The sequence below is a fragment of the Aotus nancymaae genome, unplaced genomic scaffold (genome assembly GCF_030222135.1).
Source record: "Aotus nancymaae isolate 86718 unplaced genomic scaffold, 86718_ANA_hifiasm-v0.15.2.pri h1tg000030l, whole genome shotgun sequence".
In the NCBI taxonomy this organism is placed as follows: Eukaryota; Metazoa; Chordata; class Mammalia; order Primates; family Aotidae; genus Aotus; species Aotus nancymaae.
Genome location: NW_026988443.1, coordinates 981,670 through 1,001,570, shown reverse-complemented (window position 1 = coordinate 1,001,570; position 19,901 = coordinate 981,670). Strand labels below are relative to the sequence as shown.

Here is a 19,901-nt window from a genome sequence, read left to right as displayed (position 1 = left end):
GATTTGCCTTCCCATGGTGGTGTGGTGAAGTGCCAGCTGGGTCCTAACTCCAGCTACTCAGTACTGGCAACCGACCCCCAGATCAGAGCCACCCTGAGAGAGGGAGGACCCAGCCTCACCTTGCAGTGAAGGACACCAAACACCACTGTGAAGCAGCCCTCCCAGCAGGGCCCCAAGTCGTCCTCTGTCCACCCGCAGCTCCTCCCCTTCCCAGTCCCAGTCCTAGGGGTCCTGGACCCGAGCAGCTTGGCACAAGGAGGGTTATGCACGGGCAGCCCGCCCCCTTCTCCGCTGCACCCAGTACCTCACTTAACTCCCCTCATGCTGGCCTCTCCCCACTTCTCCCTCCTCCAGGGCCTCCCCCTCCCTTGTGGGCAATGCCTGCTTTTCAGGCTTCTCCTCCTGGCCAGGGAAAGCCCTCTATTAGTTCTGGGTTCAACTTTGCAGACCCAAGCCTCTGGCCGCCCTGGACCACCAGCCAGGCCCATGCCACTACACCAGGTGATGCCCAGAGCTGCCTCCCACAGTGGCCCCCAGGACCCCTCCTGGTTTCCAGTTCTTCACTAGCAGGGGTGGGGGTTGGTGTATCCAGGCTGACAGCAGATGCAGGAAACCTCTTTACTAGGCAAGGCCACCCTTTCCTTGGAAAATGTGCAGTTATTAGTTTAAATGTGGTACTTTAAGAATATTTTCATGGTTGGTTGGGCAGTGTGGCACACAAGTTCGATGACATTAGGATTCTAATGCCCTTAGAATCACATCATACATTTGCAGCCTTAGAAAGGGTTTTAAAGCTCCGATAAGCCCAGGACTGTAACAATTACAGAAGATAATGTAATTATACTGCTTACCTTCCAGGCACCAGAGGGAACTCTGAAAAGTTTGAGGCCATATTTCTTGTCTCTGGGACTCAATTCAGACTCATTCTAGGCCTGGAGGCCCCTTGTGGAAGTCAGATAGCCTCGTCTGTTCTGTCACTAGAGGAGGCCTATCTTGGAGGAAGACATGAAAGTCTGGGTCCCTGGGTGTTCAATGCCTAGGTAGATACCCCGATTGGTCAAGTCTCAAAACAGCCCTGTACCCTGTAAGACCTTAGCTGAGCTTTCCCAGCAGACATGAGCCACCAGATACTGTGCTCTCAATGCTGACAATGTGCTTAGGAGGTAGGTTTAGTAATAATTTCCCATTTACACATGAAGAAACTGAAGTTCAGAGGCTAGGCAATTTCAGGTCACAGCAAATGGGCAGGAAATCTGGGGCTCAGAATTCTGAGAATTCTATAAAAGTCATGAAAGATAATAAAAACACAGATCAGAATAGCTTAGAGAATCCCAAGCAGGATAAATTCCTAAATGTGTGTATGCACATGCACATATGTGCATCCTAGTCAAACTGTAATAGAAAAAGAGAAGGATAAAAATTATGACAGCATCCAGAGGTAAAACACACATTAAATGATAGAATGTGTAAAAGTTTTCTAACAGGAAGTTCGATAACTGGAGGGCTCTCCGTAAACATCACCTCACTTCTCCCCGCTGCTGCAACACAGTTTCCAGTTAATACTAAAGTTATACCTTAATAGGTGGGAATGACTTTGGCCACACACGCTGAGAGAGAATTATAGGAGTGGCCCCTATGTTGAAATAACCACAGTTTTATGTCTGAAAAACTGCAAGATCTTCAGAAACGAATCTGACCAGAAGCCTAGAAGGACAAGTGCATTAGGGACCTTGAGGGACATTTCCCTCCTCAATACCAATGGCCGCTCTGTCTCACCACTCCAGTGATGAGATATTCAGCTTTCTCCCTCCACCATCCTAGAAGTCTTGACCCTTCAAGCACTTTTCTGAGCTTGTGTGCAGTGATCCTGGCCCCTTTCACAGCACAGCAAGAACCAAAGCCACTGCAGGATGATCCCTGGAAGTTTTTTTGCCTGATGATGACCCTGATCCTTTTTCTTTCGGTCCTTATCCTTGGAGCGGTCCTGGTTCAAGCTGAGGTGGCCAGGGCTGTGGGAATGGGTGATGAGAAGGCACCAGGCTCCTCCTAATCCTGCCATCTTCAGAGGAGGGCCTGTCAGTGATGAGCAGGAAGGGAAGACTGGGCTGTTATAGGACATAATGATTTTAGAAAGAGACTGTTCTCCCCACCCTAGCCAGGAGATATTAGAGGTAGGAAAATAGCCCAGTGGCCTAAAGATCCAGAGCGTATCATTTTATCCTCCCCATCTCCCCAGTCTTGCTGTTTGTGTACAAGATGGAACAGGAGCTGAAGCAACTGGGGGCAGTGTGAGTGCGGATTGAAAACGGTGGGCCTCTCTGCTCCTGCCCCTTCCCCTCTCCAGCTCTTGACCATTCTTCCTCCATGGGTCTCAGTTCTACTGGGTCTGGCAGACGCTGCACATAAATGAGGGATTTTTCGGAGAGAAATGTTCTGGCAGGTGGCGACTCTGTGGGCAGGCAATGGTAAGGGGGCACGGGGTGGGGCTGAGTGGTAGGGAGTGACAGTTGGGAGACAATGGCATGTTTCTCTTCTTCACAGTATTGACAATAGTGGGTTTTGCAGCCTGTGAATCTATGAGGGTTATTTTAACCAAGGCCCCACTCACAGCTGATGCTCACATGAAGTTTGAGCCATTCTGCCTCACAATATTCTGCCTTCCAGTCATGTCCATCCCGGGAATGGATGCCTGGGGAGTTCATGTGCTCCCCATGACAATGTGTGAAGGATGCAGCTGGGGGGTCAGGTTGAATCATTTTGCCTTGTTGCAGGTTCAGTTTGGTGGCTGGTGCAGCTCCTAGCCCCAGCAGAACTGACCTGCCTTCCTTTCAGGATCCTCCTGTGAGTCCTGCCCTACAGCCTGGGTGACATTTGATGGCTCCTGTTACAAATTTTCTACAAACACACATACCTGGTTCCAAGTCAGGGATTGCTGTGCTGAGGAGGGAGTTCACCTGGGCATCATCAACAGCCAAGCAGAGCAGATGGGAAGACAGAAGGGGCATTTTGGGGACCTTTCAAGGCATTGCAAGCTCCTGTCCTTGACCCTTGTAGAAATAAGAGCAAATCCTTCATTTAACTCTTTGTAATTTACATCGACTCTCAGGACATGGAGTGGTCACCATTCATTGGTGCCTGGCTTCTGGGCGATTATTCATGCTGCCCTCTGTCTGGAATACCCTTTCTCCTTTAATCTGCATGGATGATTCCTACTACTTTATAGGCAGCTCAAACACCATCCATTAATATACTTCCCTGATCTCCTCCTTAACTCTGGACTCTTCTTGCAGATATGGCTCCATCACCCCACACATGAGGAATCCCACAGACAAGGACTGAATCTTACTTGCTTTGGAGTCCATAGTGCCTGGAACTGGGCTGTACATAAAGCAGGAGTGCACCTTTGTCAGTGGAATCCGTTCGATTGCCAGCATTGAGCAGAGTCTAAATTCCTTGCCCTGTCTTCCATGCTGTTGAATGATACTCCTCACTACCACTCATCCACAACATGCTCTTATTTCCTCACTGAACTGTCAGAAACATCTGGAAGGCACCTGCCATGGGTATCCCCGTTTTATAGATGAGGAGCCTAAGGATCACAGAGGCCCATGATTTGCTGAGCACATATACTATGGTCAGGTTGGAAGCAAGGTCTATCCGGAGCTTTTAGCCAGTGCATGCAACTGCTACACTGAACAATGCTCCTTGCCCTTGGGAACATTTAAGTCTGGTCCCGTATATCTTGACTGAACCTGCATTCTTTCTATTTAGGATTTCCTGAGTCCAGATAAAGATGTTGCCTACTGGATTGGCCTCAGGCAAGGATACTGAAAAGGCATCTATGATTGGCAGCAAGGCTCAGCCTTCATCTTCATGCGAGTGTCCCTGTGGGGACTCAGAGCCCCTCAATGCCATTCAGAATTCTCCCTGGAGCCGGGGAGAGGTCGTCCATTTGAGGGTTTTCCCACTATCTCACTTCTAGTTTTCTATAAACCAAACTACTTATCTATGGTTCTGATGCTTAATTTTGTTAGCTGCAAACCTGTGTGTGAGCATGTGTGTGCGTGTGTGTGTGTGCACATGCTTGCAAACCATAGATTAAACAACATCAAACAAGAATTCATTGTTCAAGATCATCACCGTATCCATAACATATTAAAGAGGATAGTACACTTTATGGAGGGGGTTAGAGAATGTGGGATTTCCAGCCTTATTAACAGGTAGAGTTCCTCTGGAGTTATCTAGAACTACTAGTGAACACACTGGAAGAAACTTCTCCTAACTTTTCAGCATGGCATTTAACAACCCTCCCAGACCAGCTATCACCTGTCTTTGAATGTTCCTTGATTTCCATGCACCTTATGAGAGTTTCACTGCAGCCTCCTGGACCTCTCCTGAGAACTCTTACTAGTCTTCATACCATTGCCTCTGCCTCAGCTCAGGGCTCAAGGTTTCTGGTCAGAACAACTGCTGTAGATCTCATCCTGCCCTTCTCAGCCTATGTTCTACCCAAGGCCGTGGTGCCATACTTTACAAGGTGTCTTTGACGTGGCTCAGAAAACACCCAAGCACTCAACGCACGCGGATAACGTCCAGACTCTTTTCCATGGCACTGCTCAGTGCCCACACATGGGTGATCATTAATCTTGACATTCTCACCTCCTACCCTGTCACGTGCTGCCTGCGTCTTTACACTAGCTAAGTGCTGGATGAGTCCTCTTTGTAGACATTGGTATCTTATTCTGAAGTTGCTCTTGCCATGCCATCTACCCATAACACACTTTATTTTCAGTCTGGCAAATTGCAATATGACTTTTTAGAAGATCCATCTTGTGTCCAGCATAAATTAATGAGAATCTCCTACTGTCCCGGCCACACTCTATTGAGATTTTTGTAATTCTAGCTCTATTAGAATCTTCTTTGCCTATGTATGTGTTACCCAACAGACAGGCTGCGACTTGAGGGCAGAGGGGGTACACACCTACATGTCTCTGGTACCTATCAGAACACTTGGTATGCAACAAGGTGCTCAACATACGATTGTGGAGTGAATGAATGAATCAATGGACGGATGAACGTTATTAGCATTTCAAGAGACATTATAAAAGAAGACAGAGTCTCATTCCACAGACTTAGCACCTCTTGTAACCAAATCTGAAAGACCTCATGTCTTCAAACTTAGGTCTAGGGATCCAGAGATGTCAGGTCACTTGTCTATTTCAGCCTAATTTGTTTAATGTACAATCAAAAGGTTGCACCAGATGATTGCTATAAGATGGCAGCACTCAACAGGAGATGGTTTTCCTCTTAGGGATACTTCGCACTGTCTGAAAATATTTTGGGTTGTCTCGATAGAGGTGGGAATGCACTGGCATTATGTGGGTGGAGCCCAGGGATGCTGCTCACTACCCTTCAGTGCACAGGACTGCCCCTCACCACACATGGTGATATGGCTCCAAATGTCAATAGTTCACTGTGGTCAAAACTCTGCTATAAAATATAACGACGATTTTTTATTTCTTGGAATTTCTCAACAACCCAAGAGGCTGGCCCCCACTCAGGTGGGCAGATCTTCCTCTGGGACCTTGATGGTGAGGACCCAGTTAGACATGGCTTAATGTGTCCTGTCCCTGCCTGTGATTTTGAGAATTAATTGATTCTATTTCATATTTTCACAGTAATTGGCATCCTGAAAAATCTTGTACATATGCATGTGTCTACATGGGGAAGGCTGGTTCCTGGATCACTGATTAATGTGAGCACTATTGGAAGCAACACTGGATCTGCAAGAAGCAACAGATCTGCTGAGGTTGCTCCTTTTCCTCTGTCCCCAGGCCTGTGAAAGACTGTCCTGATATGTGACCTCATAACAATGTACTAACTGCTCTGCAGAATAGGAAGTCTCTGAGTCTCAGTCCTCCTGGGAGGACTTTCTCCTCCTTTGCCTCCACTCTAATTCTGCAAGAGGAATGTGTAAAGCCATGAAGAAACAATAAGCAAAACATAGTCTGTAGAACTGTCTACAAAACAACCTACTTTTCCTAGGAAAAAAAATGGCATGAATAAAGGAGAATGTCTGATTACCAGAATATAAAAAACAAACTATGAGGCACAGCTAGACAAACCTGTGTACCGTGACTTTGATTTTGATTTGAAGAAGACATTCCTGAGTAAATCACAACATTTGAGTATGCAATGGATATCTGGAAGTATTAAGTCCTCTAAAAATTAATTTATGGCTGGGCGCGGTGGCTCACGCCTGTAATCCCAGCACTTTGGGAGGCCGGGGCGGGTGGATCACGAGGTCAAGTGATCAAGACCATCCTGGTCAACATGATGAAACCCCGTCTCTACTAAAAATACAAAAAAAAATTAGCTTGGCATGGTGGCGCATGCCTGTAATCCCAGCTACTCAGGAGGCTGAGACAGAAGAATTGCCTGAACCCAGGAGGCGGAGGTTGCAGTGAGCTGAGATCGCGCCATTGCACTCCAGCCTGGGTAAAAACAACAACAACAAAAAAATTAATTTATTAGGTGTGCTAATAGCATGGTAGTTTTCTATCTTTATATCTATCTATATATCTATCCATCCTATCTATCTATCTGAAATATATGGTAGCAAATCATACTATGAAATTATGGTAAAGTTTTGTACTATGTGAGTTTTTTTTTTTTTGAGATGGAGTCTCACTGTGTTGCCCAGGTTGGAGTTCAGTGGCATGATCTCTGCTCAGTGCAACTTCCACCTCCCAGGTTCAAGCAATTCTCCTGCCTCAGCCTCCTGAGTAGCTGGGTCTACAGGTGTGTGTCATCATGCCTGGCTAATTATTGCATTTTTAGTAGAAATGGGGTTTCACCATGTTGGTTGAACTGATCCTGAACTCTAGACCTCAGGTGATCCACCCACCTCGGCCTTCCAAAGTGCTGGGATTACAGGCATAAGCCACCATGCCCAGCCCATACTATATGAGATTTTACTTAAAATAATAAATTTAAAAAGTGGAAATCTTGTACATAAAAAACAGAATAGGCCAAGTGTTTATAATTATTGAGACTGAGACATAAGAGTTCACTATATATTTATTTCTTTTCCTTTGTGTCTGTTGGATGTGTCTGTATAACATTTAAGTTAATCAGTGTAATTTGTAATAACTTATATAAAGTAAACATGATTCAAAAGGAAACTCAGCAAACTAGTAGTAGAAAGGAAATGCTGCTAGATGTGGTGGCTCATGCCTCTAATCTCAGCACTTTGGGAGGCTGAGACAGGCAGATCACTTGAGGCCAGGAGTTTGAGACAGGGCTGCCCAACATGGTGAAACCCTGCCTCTACTAAAACTACAAAAAAAAAAAAAAAAAAACCAGCCAGGTGAATTCAAGCAATTCTTGTGTCTCCGCCTCCATTGGCTGAGAAAGAAAATGCCTTAACCTGAGAAAGGCACCTGCACAGAGTCCTACCATCAATATCATACTGAACAGTGTAGTGTTAAGAACATTTTATTTTAGCTCAGGCAAAATACATGGGTTCGCATAGTTATAACTTCTCAAGATTATAGTAAGGATGCTAGAAAATGCAATAAAACCAGAAGGAACACAAAAGCAAACAAGCAAACAGAATAACAGTACTTAAAACTGGAAAGGAAGATACAAAACTATCATTGTTTCACAATGACGTTATTGTGTTCTCAGAAACCCAAAAATCTATGTTCACCTTTAGAATCTTAAATGTGTCGCAAGTTTTCTGCATTCAAAATCAGTACAGAGATCGATTGAGCTTATAAACCAAGAACAAACTAATAGAAAAAGAAATATTTAGAAGAGATAACATTTCCCGTAGCACGGACACATTAAGTGGCCATAATGACTGCAGATAGTTCAATGTCTTTGAGTGAAAATTCCAAAGCTATGTTCAAAGGCACTTAAGTGGGCCTAAATAAATGCAAAGTTATACCATATTCATGGTTAAAAACTCAGTACTATGAAGATGTTAATTATTCCTCATTGTTCTAAAAAGCTCTATTGGCCAGGAACGGTGGCTCACACCTATAATCCTAGCACTTTGGGAGGCCACGGTGAGTGGATCACCTGTCAGGAGTTCAAGACCAGCCTGACCAACATGATGAAACCCCATCTCTACTAAAAATACAAAAATTAGCTAGGAGTGGTGGTGCACCTGTATTCCCAGCTACTCAGGAGGCTGAGGCAGAGAATCATTTGAACCCATGCAGCAGAGGTTGCAGTGAGCTGAGAGTGTTGCCACTGCATCCTAGCCTTGGCAATAGAGTGAGACTCTGTCTCAATAAAATTAAAAAGCTCTATTAATAGATACTTTAGAAATTGTTTCATAAATGAAAAGATATATCATCATCATAGATTGAAAGGTTAACAAAGGAAGGCTGTTAAAATATTCAAATCCAGTCACATAATAATGGGATGGGTGTGGTGGCTCATGCCTGTAATCTCAGCACTTTGGGAGGCTGATGAAGATGGATTACTTGAAATCAGGAGTTTGAGACCAGCCTGGCCAACATGGTGAAACTCCGTCTCCACTGAAAATACAAAAGTCAGCTGGGTGTGGTGGTACGTGCCTATAGGCTGAGGCAGGAGAATAGCCTGAACCTGGGAGGCGGAGATTGCAGTGAGCTGAGATCACGCCACGGGACTCCAGCCTGGGCAACAGAGGGAGACTCCGTTTCCAAAAAAAAAAAAGAAAAAGAAAAAGAAAACAAGAAACTACATGGAATTTTATTAAACCACTGATAAATCATTAATGAAAAGAAGATAGACCTAATGGATCTGAAGACTTTATATTGTACTGATGTTCATTCTCCTTCAGTTGATCTATGAATCTCATACAAATGTACTTTTTTTTTTTTTTGAGACAGAGTTTCGCTCTTGTTACCCAGGCTGGAGTGCAATGGCGTGATCTCGGCTCACCGCAACCTCCGCCTCCTGGGTTCAAGCAATTCTCCTGCCTCAGCCTCCTGAGTAGCTGAGATTACAGGCACGTGCCACCATGCCCAGCTAATTTTTTGTATTTTTAGTAGAGACGGGGTTTCACCATGTTGACCAGGATGGTCTTGATCTCTTGACCTCGTGATCCACCCGCCTCAGCCTCCCAAAGTGCTGGGATTATAGGCGTGAGCCACCGCGCCCGGCCCCTACAAATGTACTTTTGAATTGTATTCAAACTTGGAGGAATTGATATGCTCATTTCAAAACTCTATGAAAGAGCTTATTCCAGGAGTAGGCAAGGATCTCTTGAACAACAAGTAGGTAGAGGTCATCCCAGGAAGTTGTCATGACTCGGCTTCAGCACTGATGACCACACATGTATGTCTCACCTCGGGTATGCAGGATAATGGGAAGGATAATTGGGTTTTTATTTATTAGCAGAATTTAATGGCATAAATGGAGGATAATACATCTTCCATCCATGTTGTCTTTTGAGCTTTTATAGATGTAATTACATCATTCCTAAAACATGATCTTTCTGTGTTGACTTTCCACATGTCAGCACAACAGGAAACAGAGGTGAGGGGCCCGCTGCAGCACAAGACTTTTCACAAGTCCCACTGTGAAAAGATTATCCATCCTTCATCTGGCATAGCCTAAGACCAAACCAGCAAACCATAAAGTCACCACAGCAATTGGAGGCAAAAGGGCGTATCCACTGGAAGGGCCCATTGGCCTTGCAGAACATGGAGCCAAAACACTTGAAGGACAGACAGGTGCATGACTCTCTTTGGGGAGTGGGCCCATAAGTGGTTTGGAGCCAGGTGCTGACCTGTAGTGACCATGCTGGGTGCCAGAAGCAGAGCGTAGTGCACAGATGAAAGGACGCCAATCACCATCCCTGCCCCTGTTGAATACTGTAGATCAGAGATGCCACTTGGAAATGAACACATAAGAGTGAATGCACAGATCCAGGCATAATTCATACTCAAGGGTTGGTACCGCCCCATGTATGTGCCAGGGCCCGGAACTCAACCTGAGTCCATGCCCAGTGAACCCCCAAAGTCATCCCGTTAGCATCTCTAGCAGCCAAAACCATGAAAAAATGTCTTGGCAACTAGGCAGAGGAACAAGTCTCAGAGCTACTTGTTGGCCTGTTTCCTCTAGTGGAAAAATGAGAGATGTTAGTTGGCCTTTGAAATCCCTTCTGCTTCCAAAACACAGCCATGTAGCTGCCATTTGCTGATGCTTAACCTGCACCAGACTCTGGGTGGGGGTAAAAATGGTTCCTGTCCTTGGGTCAGTGCAACCTTATGGGGACTCACTCAAGAAACAGACAATGATGTCTGGGAGGGAGACCTGGCGTGAAGGAAACAGTGGAGGTCATGCGACAAACAGGGAGCACCTGCCTCAGCCATAGGGCAGCGGGGAGGGCTTCCCAGAGGAGGTGTCATTCAAGATGAGACCTGAAGTGATAAAGCCAGGAAAAGGAGGAAAGGGAACAGGTGAGGCTATAGGGTGACCCCTCATCCTTCAGGGCCACAAGAGCCAATCTGGTTTAAACAGAGATGAGACAGAGTAAAACAGGCACCCACATAGTCAGCAAAGGGGCTGGACCTGCCTCTGCCCCCACAAGCACGGGTCACCTGCAGTCAGTCCCAGGCACTAAGGTGGGATCCATGCACTGAATCCTCACCGGTGCAGAAGAAGTCTGAGGCAGGACCACACCAGATTTTCCCCTGTGGCTCTGGCACCCAGGTAGGATCAGGACCCAGATTCTCCTCTGTGGCCCTGGATTCCACAGAAAGGTCAGGACCCAGATTCTCCTCTGTGTCAGGAATTGACAAAAGGGCTATTGAAGACACCAGCCTTTCCCACATTTAACATCCCCTTGTATATGAAGATCTGTGGGCTTAACACTTCTCAAATTCAGCTTTAGAAAAACACCATAATAATCTTGCAGCTTTTCCTTCTGTTTGATAACTAGAGCTGTGTGTGCCCATTTCCCTTTTCACCATGGTTCCTAGGAAGCTCAGCATGAAGCTTCCTTTAGCCTGGGTTTCTGCTATAATTACCTCATCTTTTTGTACTATTTGGCTCTGGATTTTTTATCATTGTTGTATCAGGCCTGAGTCTCTCTCTTATTGTCAGATATCCATCTGGTTTATTCTGGACTAAATGTAAAAGTCTGGGTAAAAATACTAATGAAAAAACTCAACCCATTATCTCCCTGTGAAGCAGATGCCCAAGATGAGGGCTGTGAGGGCCGGCTGGTGTCCCACCCCTCACCTTAACTGTTCTCATGTTTCACCCAGGACCAGACCGGGTTGAATGGCATCTCTTCCATCTCACACAGAAAGTTCTCTTGGTAAGATGGCCGTAGAGGACCTGGTGAGATGGCTGTAGAAGAGGAGGGGAAGAAGCATTTGCCCAGGTCTCCCACACGGATGGGCTCAGAGGGGTCTGGCTCACCCTGCAAGGAAAGGGAGGTAGGATGGGGCAAAATGGAGGAGGGGGGCAGCTGCCCTCATGGCCTGCTCCACAGCACCTTGCTTGGGCTACCCTCAGAGCTAGCATGACCTTCCTCTCACCTCCTCTACCTGGCCATCTTCCAAAACTTGGGTGAAAGGACCCCACCTCCAGAACTATCAGATGATCCAGGTAGTTAGTGACTTCCCCTGGTACAGACCTTGGACCAGTGCAGAAGCCCAGGCATGGCTTGAGAAGGCATCAGAAGACAGGCTGAGTGGCCAACATGTGTGTTCCGTGAGCTTCACCTTGGGTGGGTCCCTTCTCTTGGGTGAGCCTCAGTTTCCACATCCGAGGAGAGTAACCCCTTCTTCCCAGCCACTGTGCTGGGGTGTTGCACACAAAACACCTGGCCCTGCCATTCCTTCCTAGGCATTCCCTGGCCCCTGCCTTCCTCAGTCTGCAGCCCACACTGACTCCTGCACAGAAAACTCCTCAAGAGCTGCCTTAATGCCCCTACAAGGCAGATGACCTCATGCCATCCCAGCCTCCTATGACTTGCTGAGTCTGGCACAAAAGACTGCACCCTGCCCAACTGAGTCCCAGAAACTGTGTGCCCTGCCATCCTCTGTAGGAGAGCACCATGGGGGTGCAGGAAGCTGCAGGAACTGTTAACAGTCAGGGAGGGGACAGAAATGGCATGGAAGGGGCAGGAAGAACTCTCCCCCACCCCCCAGCCTACCCTGAATTGATGGAGGGTCAGTCTGGAAGTCAGAGGTGCCAAGCACAGGGTATCCCACAGGCTGTCCCTTACACCCCTCACCCTCCACCCCAAGCAGGGCAGGACCACCTTGGCCTTGAGGTCATGAACCTGTGTCTTGATGTCTAACCCCCAAATTCTGCAAGATCAGCAAGGGGCCCTTCCTGCCCTGCAGAATTTCTCAGACTGGGACACAGAGGTTTTGGCCCCAGCCCCATGGGTATCACCCTGCTCTATCATTCCAGGCCGTGTGATGTGGGCATCACTGTACTTCTCAGAACTCCCATTTCCTTGAGTGTGAAGCAGGGACAAGTCATCCCTGTCACACAGAACTGTGAGGCAAACAGCTGGCACAGGCAGAGTGCCTGCACACAGTAGGTGCTTGTGCCTGGTGTGACTCCCCTGTTTGCTTCAGCCCCATAATCCCACCAGCCAGGGATGGTCCTCACTGAATGGACAAAAAATACAGGAAACAAGAGGCAGCAGTGAGCGCTTGCTGGGTGTCAGGGTGGAGCCCGGTGGCTGGGCTTGTTGCTGTGTAACCTTAGGCAAGTCACTCCGCCTCTCTGAGCCCTACTGCCCTCATCTAACCAACAGGAGATGAAGGCCTAACACACAGTGAGTGCCACTTACATGGTAGACTGAAAAGAAGTGGGGATGTCCTGCCTGGGTAGGCAGGGGCCAGCCTTCAATGACAGACCCCCTACCCAGGAGCCCCCAGGGGAGCTCACTTTGCTGTTTTTGGGGCCAGGTGGGCAGGCTGTGGGGTCCTTGAGACTCAGGTCAACACCCAGCGGGATCATGAGGGCCTGAGCCCAGGGACATGGTGACCACACTGAGGCAGATGACGGTGAAGATGTTCGGGTAGCGGCTGGCACACGTGGAGTGGATGAGCAGCCAGGTGGCAAGGTGGCAGAGTAGGGCAGCCACTGAGCCTCTGCAGGGGGTACAGGGGGAGTAGCACAGACCACAGAGGGTTGGGGCCAAGAGAAAGGGCACAGGGCACAAAGGACAGAGAGGTGGAAAAAGGGAGGAAGCGGGGGAAAGATGCTGGTCCATCCCAGGACTGGGATCGGTGTTAGATCTCCTCCACGCAGCTGCTGCACCAGGAGAAATCATGAGGAAGGGTGACGGTAAAGACACGCTGATTCTCCCCATCTACCCCACACAAGGCTGTGGCAGGGGCTCTGCGCCTGCCTTTAGAGAGGGCAGGTCTCCCATGGCCCAGGGCCCAGCACAGGGCACCCATCCTCTGCCTTTGTCCTCTGCCTGGACCAAATGCCCCAGAGCATCACTCAGGTTGGCAGTGGTGTCAGCCATTGGATTCCGGGTGGACACTGATGGGGCTTCCAGTACCCTGGACTGGAAGATGCTGGGAGAAGCAACTGAGTCCTGGCCACGGGGGCTGTACCTTTTCTTCTCTTCCAGCTCCAAAGGCCTAGGAGGCTGGGGTCAGGCCCAGGCAGAGGGGCCAAAGCTTGGTGGCCCATGCCCTTCACAGGTGTCCACTCACTCGGGTGCCTCATCAACCTCCTGGCACTCCCAGCATTTGTGGGATTCTCCACTACGATGCCCACACACGTGAAGAAGGTGATGATAGGCAGGAAGGGTTGAAGTACAGCAACATCCGGGGGTTGTAGTTGGTCACAGGCCGCAGGGGAGCCAGAGGGGGCTGTGGTGGCTGACCAGGCCCTGCAGGGCCATGGGCAGGTGCACAACCTGGCTGAGCCTCCATGGAGTGCAGGCGTGAGAAGCCTGCCTCCAGGAAGTTGCTGTAAGGTCTAAATGAGACGGTAGGTGTGAAGTAAAACCCTGGGCATGGCGCAATAAAGTGGTCAGCAGAGGGAGCCACCTCTCCTTCCCTGCTCAGCTGCTGCCTCCTGGACCATCTTTTTCCTCTCATTCACCTATCCATTCATTCACCTATGTATCCATCTATCCATCCCCATCTTTCCACTCACCCACCCATCCATCCACCACCCATCCATCCATTTGTCCATCTGTCTTTCCACTCACTCACCCACCCATTCATCCACCATCCATTCACCTATCCATCCACCCACCAGTGAGCCAGTCACCCATCCATCTATCTACTCACTCATCTGTCTATCCACCCACCCATCCATCCATCTACCCACTCATCCATCCATCCATCCATCCATCCATCCATTCACCCACCCACCCACCCACCCATCCACCCACCCATTCATCCATCCACCCACCCACCCACCCATCCACCCATCCATCCACCCACCCACCCACCCATTCATCCACCCATCCATCCACCCACCCACCCACCCATCCATCCATCCACCCACCCACCCACCCATTCATCCATCCACCCACCCACCCACCCATCCATCCACCCACCCACCCATCCATCCATCCACCCACCCACCCACCCATTCATCCACCCACTCATCCATCCATCCATCCATCCACCCACCCAGCCATCCATCCATCCACCCACCCACCCACCCATCCATCCATCCATACAGCCACCCACCCATTTATCCTTCCACCCATCCACTCACCCATCCCCCCTTCAATGTATCAATTCTACCATGTACCCATCTACCCACTCATCTATCCACCCATCCATCCATCAACTTATTCAACCATCTAGAAACAAGGCAGAAAACAAGGTGGCCAGCAGAGGGGAGACCATTGCCTTGGAATCCATGTATGCATGTGCATGTGTACACTGGTGGGGTTGAGGGAACAGAGCAGACAAGCAAGTGGAGGAAGATATGTTCGAGTGTTCTCACTTCTCCCACCCCACACCACCACCCCCACTTCTAGCTCGAGAGTCTTACTGAGTGGGATCCATGAAGCCAAGAGCCAGAGGTTCATTACAGGCCTGGGAGTTACACAAAGCCCTGCTTCCCCCACTGAATGGGCCCTGTCCTGACCTAGAGAATCTCCCTCTTCCTTCTCCCAGTGAGCCCTCAGTCTGGACATGTCTAACCCTGATCAGCCACACGTCTTGCCTAAAGTCCCCGCCTAACCCCGGAGGGGGCCCTGCTCCCTGAAAGGTCTCAGAAGCCAAGGTTCAGTCTCTCCCCTGACCTCCTCCATCCAATCCCCTCCCCAAAACCATCTTCACCCAGCAGCCTGCAGAACTGACAAGCAGGGGCGCCACTCTTAGTGTGAGGCCCTCACTGGCTCTCGTTGCCCTCAGAGTAAACCCTTGCCCATTGCCACAGCACACACTGGGGCTTGTAGACCACACAGTCCTGTCTGCCTCCTCCCCCCACCTCCTACCTCTATTTTCCACTCCCGGCCCCAAATCCCAATTCCCTAAACACGTCACTCTCTCACTGTCTCTCTCTGTCCCTCTGCCAGCTGGCTCAGCCCCTCTTCTCTGCCTGCACTTGGTTCTCCACCTACCAGGCTCTGCACCCCTCCAGTGAGGAGCGGCTCAGATCCGTCTCCTCACAGAGCAGGGGGCATTTGCAGAAGCGAATGGAACAATGATTTACACCACCCAAGGAGCGGTCCCAATGGTGAAGATGCGGGCCAGGATGTGAGAGGTGGGCTGTGATAACAGCGGGGAGACACTGGGCTGCGGTGTCCCCGGCACCCATTTTAAACCACTGTGCCCCAAGAACACCGTGTCCCTCCTCCTATTCAGGCTTGGCCTGGTCCCAGCTATACTCACCTGCTTGTCCACAGCAACCATCTCCAGTCCATTGTACATGATGTTCATCCAGCCATCCTTGGATGCCATGACAAAGAGGGACATCAGAGCCTGGGAGACATGGGGAGGGGGAATTCAGGGGTGAGGGGTGTGAGTGACTCCAGCTGCAGCCACCCCTCCTCAGCAGCCACCCCCTCCATTCTTCTGCCTCTGGGAGGTGGAGGGACAAGAGGCTTTCCCTCTGTGGCAGGGTTGGGCCCTCATCCAACAAACATTTCCTAAGGACTTACTATGTGGCTGCCACATACTCTGTAGTTGTTGCAGAAGAAACAGCACTGGACCCATGGTGCTGGATTTTGGTCTCAGCTTTGAAATTAACCAGCTGAGTGATCTTGGGCAAGAAAATTCATGAGCTCCTGCCCCCTCATCCACAGAATGAAGCTAACAAGTGCCTGTCTGGCAGGTGTGCTGGGAGGGCCAGCTGAGGCTCAACCAGAAGGTCCCTGGCACCCTGACTCCGGTGGGTAAGACATGCTTTCCCCAGCACCTGTCAGGAGCCCTGGGTCAGAGCCCAGCCCCTGCCACTCGCTGGTTGTGTGATTTGGGGCAAGTTCCTCGATGTCTCTGGGCTCATTTCCTCATCTGTAAAATGGCAATAATTCCTCTCCCTGGTTTGTGCAATTTTGAGAAAGAGGTGGTCCCCAGAAGACAGCCATCCTAGGCTCCCAAAGATATGGCAGACTAGCATCCTCGAGTCCCCTCAGCGAAGTCACATCTGGTGCTGCAGTACCCAGCACAGAGCCTTGCACAGAGCAGGTGCTAAAGAAAAGTTTTCTGAACTGACTTGAGTGCAGCCTCCTGCGCCATCCTTGTGCCAGTAGTTAGTGGGTTCACAGCGGGTCCCATTTCACTAGAAACTGCCCAGAGGTTACATGTTCTACTCAGGAAGCCCTCTCCCCCAGGCGGAGGTGGTCACACTTTCCTGGTGGGCCAGGACTTGGAGCTCTGGAATGAGTCTCTGGCCCTGCACTTGCCCCTCCTTCCCACCATCCAGAGCATAGACCCTTCCTCTTCTAGTTCCGGGTGAGAATGGTGCCGAGGGTGTCCAGAAAAAGTTCAGACCCGGGAGAAGGCAAGGCAGGGGACACAGGGGTACACGAGGCTCCTACCATCATCAAGGACCTGCCGTCACTGTCCCTGTTGAAAGATGAGGACACAGAAGCAGAGGGTCTGACACTTGTCTGAGGGCACACAGCCGGTAAGCACCACTGAGTCAGAGGCTGCAGGCCAGGCTGGAACCCTCCAGGCAGCTGCCAGTGCTGAGCACATGGGATTTCAAGAGAGCCCCATGCCAGGCACACCCAGAAATGCTCCGAAGGGATGAGGCTGGTGCTGGGATGGGGACCATGTGTGAAGGAGCATGGGCACAGAAGGCCCCTAGTAGGGCCCCCTCAGCTTCCTAAGACATCGTTTCCCATAACAGGCAGGGACCGTGACTATCCTGGTTCCTGACACCCTTTCTCTGGGCACTCATTGCTCCTCCAAGGCCCCATGGCTCTCTTCCCAGGGGGCACTGGGGGGCGAGCACTCCCATGGGAACCAGCTGGAGGTGGACCACCAGCAGGTGGGAGACACAGGCCTGGATCCTGCTCCTCCTCTTCCCTGTGTGCCCTGGGGCAAGGCAAGACTGCGTCTGGACATAGCTGGCCTCCTGAGTGGGCCCTCGAGAAATGGGAGCGGCTCTGAAGGAAGGAGAAGCAGCCGGCCAAGGGCTCTTACCTGTGGTAGTGCCCAGATGGCTCATGCCTGGCAGGCCCCCAGAAGAGGAGACCAAGGGCAAGGCAGACACCAGGCAGGGGCTGCCTGTCAACGAAGTCGAGTAGGTGGGTAACAGGAGAGGGAACCTCACCTGGGCCCAGGGCTTGATACCTTTCCATCTCTACCGTGGCCTGCCTGGCAGGCTATAAGATTCCCAAAACTGAGGCTCAGGGAGGCCAGGACTACGGAATGTGGCAGAGCTGGATTCACATCCACGACTGGTTGACTCTAAAACTCTCGTCAGGGTGCCCTGGGTGGTGGATACGGGCCAAGAACCAGTGTTCACAAAGCACCTACTAAGTGCAGGCACTTGCTGGGAACTCTGCACATGGACTTTCTGAGCCTCACTCCACCTGAGCGGTGAGTGCTCCCCTTACCCATTTTGCAGAAGAGGAAACTGAAGTTTGCAGAGGAGAAAGTTAGTGTCAGTCAGTCCTGGCAGTGCAAAACTGAAGCCAGGTCTGTGACTCCCAGAGCCACTGGCATAAAAGAAGAGGGTAGGACGCCTGTAATCCCAGCACTTTGGGAGGCCGAGGCGGGTGAATCACGAGGTCAAGAGATCGAGACCATCCTGGTCAACATGGTGAAACCCCATCTCTACTAAAAATACAAAAAATTAGCTGGGCATGGTGGTGCGTGCCTGTAATCCCAGCTACTCAGGAGGCTGAGGCAGGTTGCGGTGAGCCGAGTGCGCCATTGCACTCCAGCCTGGGTAACAAGAGCGAAACTCCGTCTCAAAAAAAAAAAGAGGGGAGGGTCTGATCGGGGTAGGTGGGTGGTGCTCACCTGAGCCAGGTTGAGGAACTTGTATTTGTGATATGACGGACCCAGCGGTAGTTGGTGGTCATGTGGTCAGAGCGGTCAGTGATGTTGCGAGTGTCCATGCCCAGACAGTGGTGGAACTTGCCCTTGAAGATCTGGGGAAAGAGGGACAAGGCTGGTGCTCTCATGGGTGGGTGTTGCAAGTCTGAGAGGAACCCGCTTCTCGATTACATCTCCTCAGCCTGCCTTGTGCTTGATGATCTGGGCCCACATCTATCTCCCTCCCTGGAGCGAGAGCCAGCTGCTGGCAAGGCCCATGGCTACTGCACCAGTGCCACCCGAGCCCCCAGGCTGGCCAGCTTTGGGTGGTGGGGGTTGGACTGTGGAGTCTCTCCCCTGGCTATGTGAGGCTTCCTCTTCCCCAGTCCCAGAGTTCAGTCTCTGCCCAGCCTGGGCACCCCTCACCTGCACTCTCAGGATGCCAAAGATGATGAAGAAGGCACAGCAGATGAGCACAATGTTGCCAGCGGGTTTGAGGGAGGAGATGAGTGTCTCCACCATAAGCTTCAGGCCCGGTGCCCTGCTGGTGACACTGCGGGCAGGGAGACGCCAGGTGCATGAGCCCTCAGCTAGGCTGGCAGGCAGCCCCCGTTCACCCCGGAGTCACCAGGACGGAGCACCCCAGTGCTCACCAGGGCTGAACATCCTAGGCCATGAGGAAAGTCAGAGGGAATGCAGAGAAAGTGACCAGGCAACCTAGATATGGGCAGAGCAGGAGGTGAGATGCACCCAGGCCTCATATCTGCAGCGGGAGCAGGGTGCCTGCCCTCACCCCTCACTGCGCCCAGCCCCTCAGGGTCCACACTACACCCTGGTGTAGGGACTGATGTCCAGAGATGGCAGTGAGCCACCCAGGGACACACAGAGTGGGGGTAGCAATACTGGGATCCACCTTCAGCCCTGCTCTTCCAGTACGCCCCAACCCCAGGGTCTGCCGACCCCTCCCCCAGGAACAGAGTTCAGGGTGCTTGGCAGGCACTCTGGGTGGGTGGGTGGGGAGGGGTAGGGTGAGGGCCCCATTTGATCTGGTGACTTATCTGTACAGTGCAGCATCACTCTCTCCCATCCGCCGTGGAGGGGTCATCACCGAAGTGGGTGTAGGGCAAGCAGGAGCCAGAAGACTTCTCCCTGCCATAGACATGATGTCAATGATGGATAAGAAGACGAGGAAGCCTTCCAGCAGGTTCCAGCTGCTGTGCAGGTAAGCCGGCTCCTGAAGTACAGGCCCAGCCAGACCACCTGGGACGGGGGTGAGGCTCGGCTATAGCTGGAGGGGTGGGGCAGTGGTGGGGGCAGCTGGGCTCCACTTGAGGGGGCTAGATGAGGCCAGGTGGGCATCTGAGGCAAAGGGGAGGGGTCAGGCAGGTAGTGGCCTGGAGGGCCCAGCGTGCCAGCCCGGTTAGGTTTCGCGGCACCTCTGGCAAACCCAATTCAAAA

The 19,901-nt window shown here is 50.8% G+C and overlaps 1 protein-coding gene across 3 annotated transcripts; it reads right to left on the bottom strand.

Moving 5' to 3' along the window:
* Positions 1–8,981: 8,981 nt before the first annotated feature.
* LOC135277219 (voltage-dependent T-type calcium channel subunit alpha-1I-like) lies at positions 8,982–19,369 on the bottom strand. Of its 3 annotated transcripts, none has more exons than XM_064382977.1 (4): positions 18,870–19,369; positions 18,429–18,559; positions 15,846–15,935; positions 8,982–11,428 (listed from the first exon to the last, which is right to left on the bottom strand). In XM_064382977.1, the coding sequence occupies exons 3-4, from the start codon at positions 15,927–15,929 to the stop codon at positions 11,246–11,248; spliced, it is 267 nt and encodes an 88-aa protein (XP_064239047.1). In that variant the 5' UTR covers positions 15,930–15,935; positions 18,429–18,559; positions 18,870–19,369; the 3' UTR covers positions 8,982–11,245. The 3 variants fall into 2 exon arrangements, 2 of the variants coding, with proteins under 2 accessions (XP_064239047.1, XP_064239048.1); XR_010344792.1 differs by having other exon boundaries at positions 8,982–11,355.
* Between the last annotated feature and the right edge of the window lie 532 nt (positions 19,370–19,901).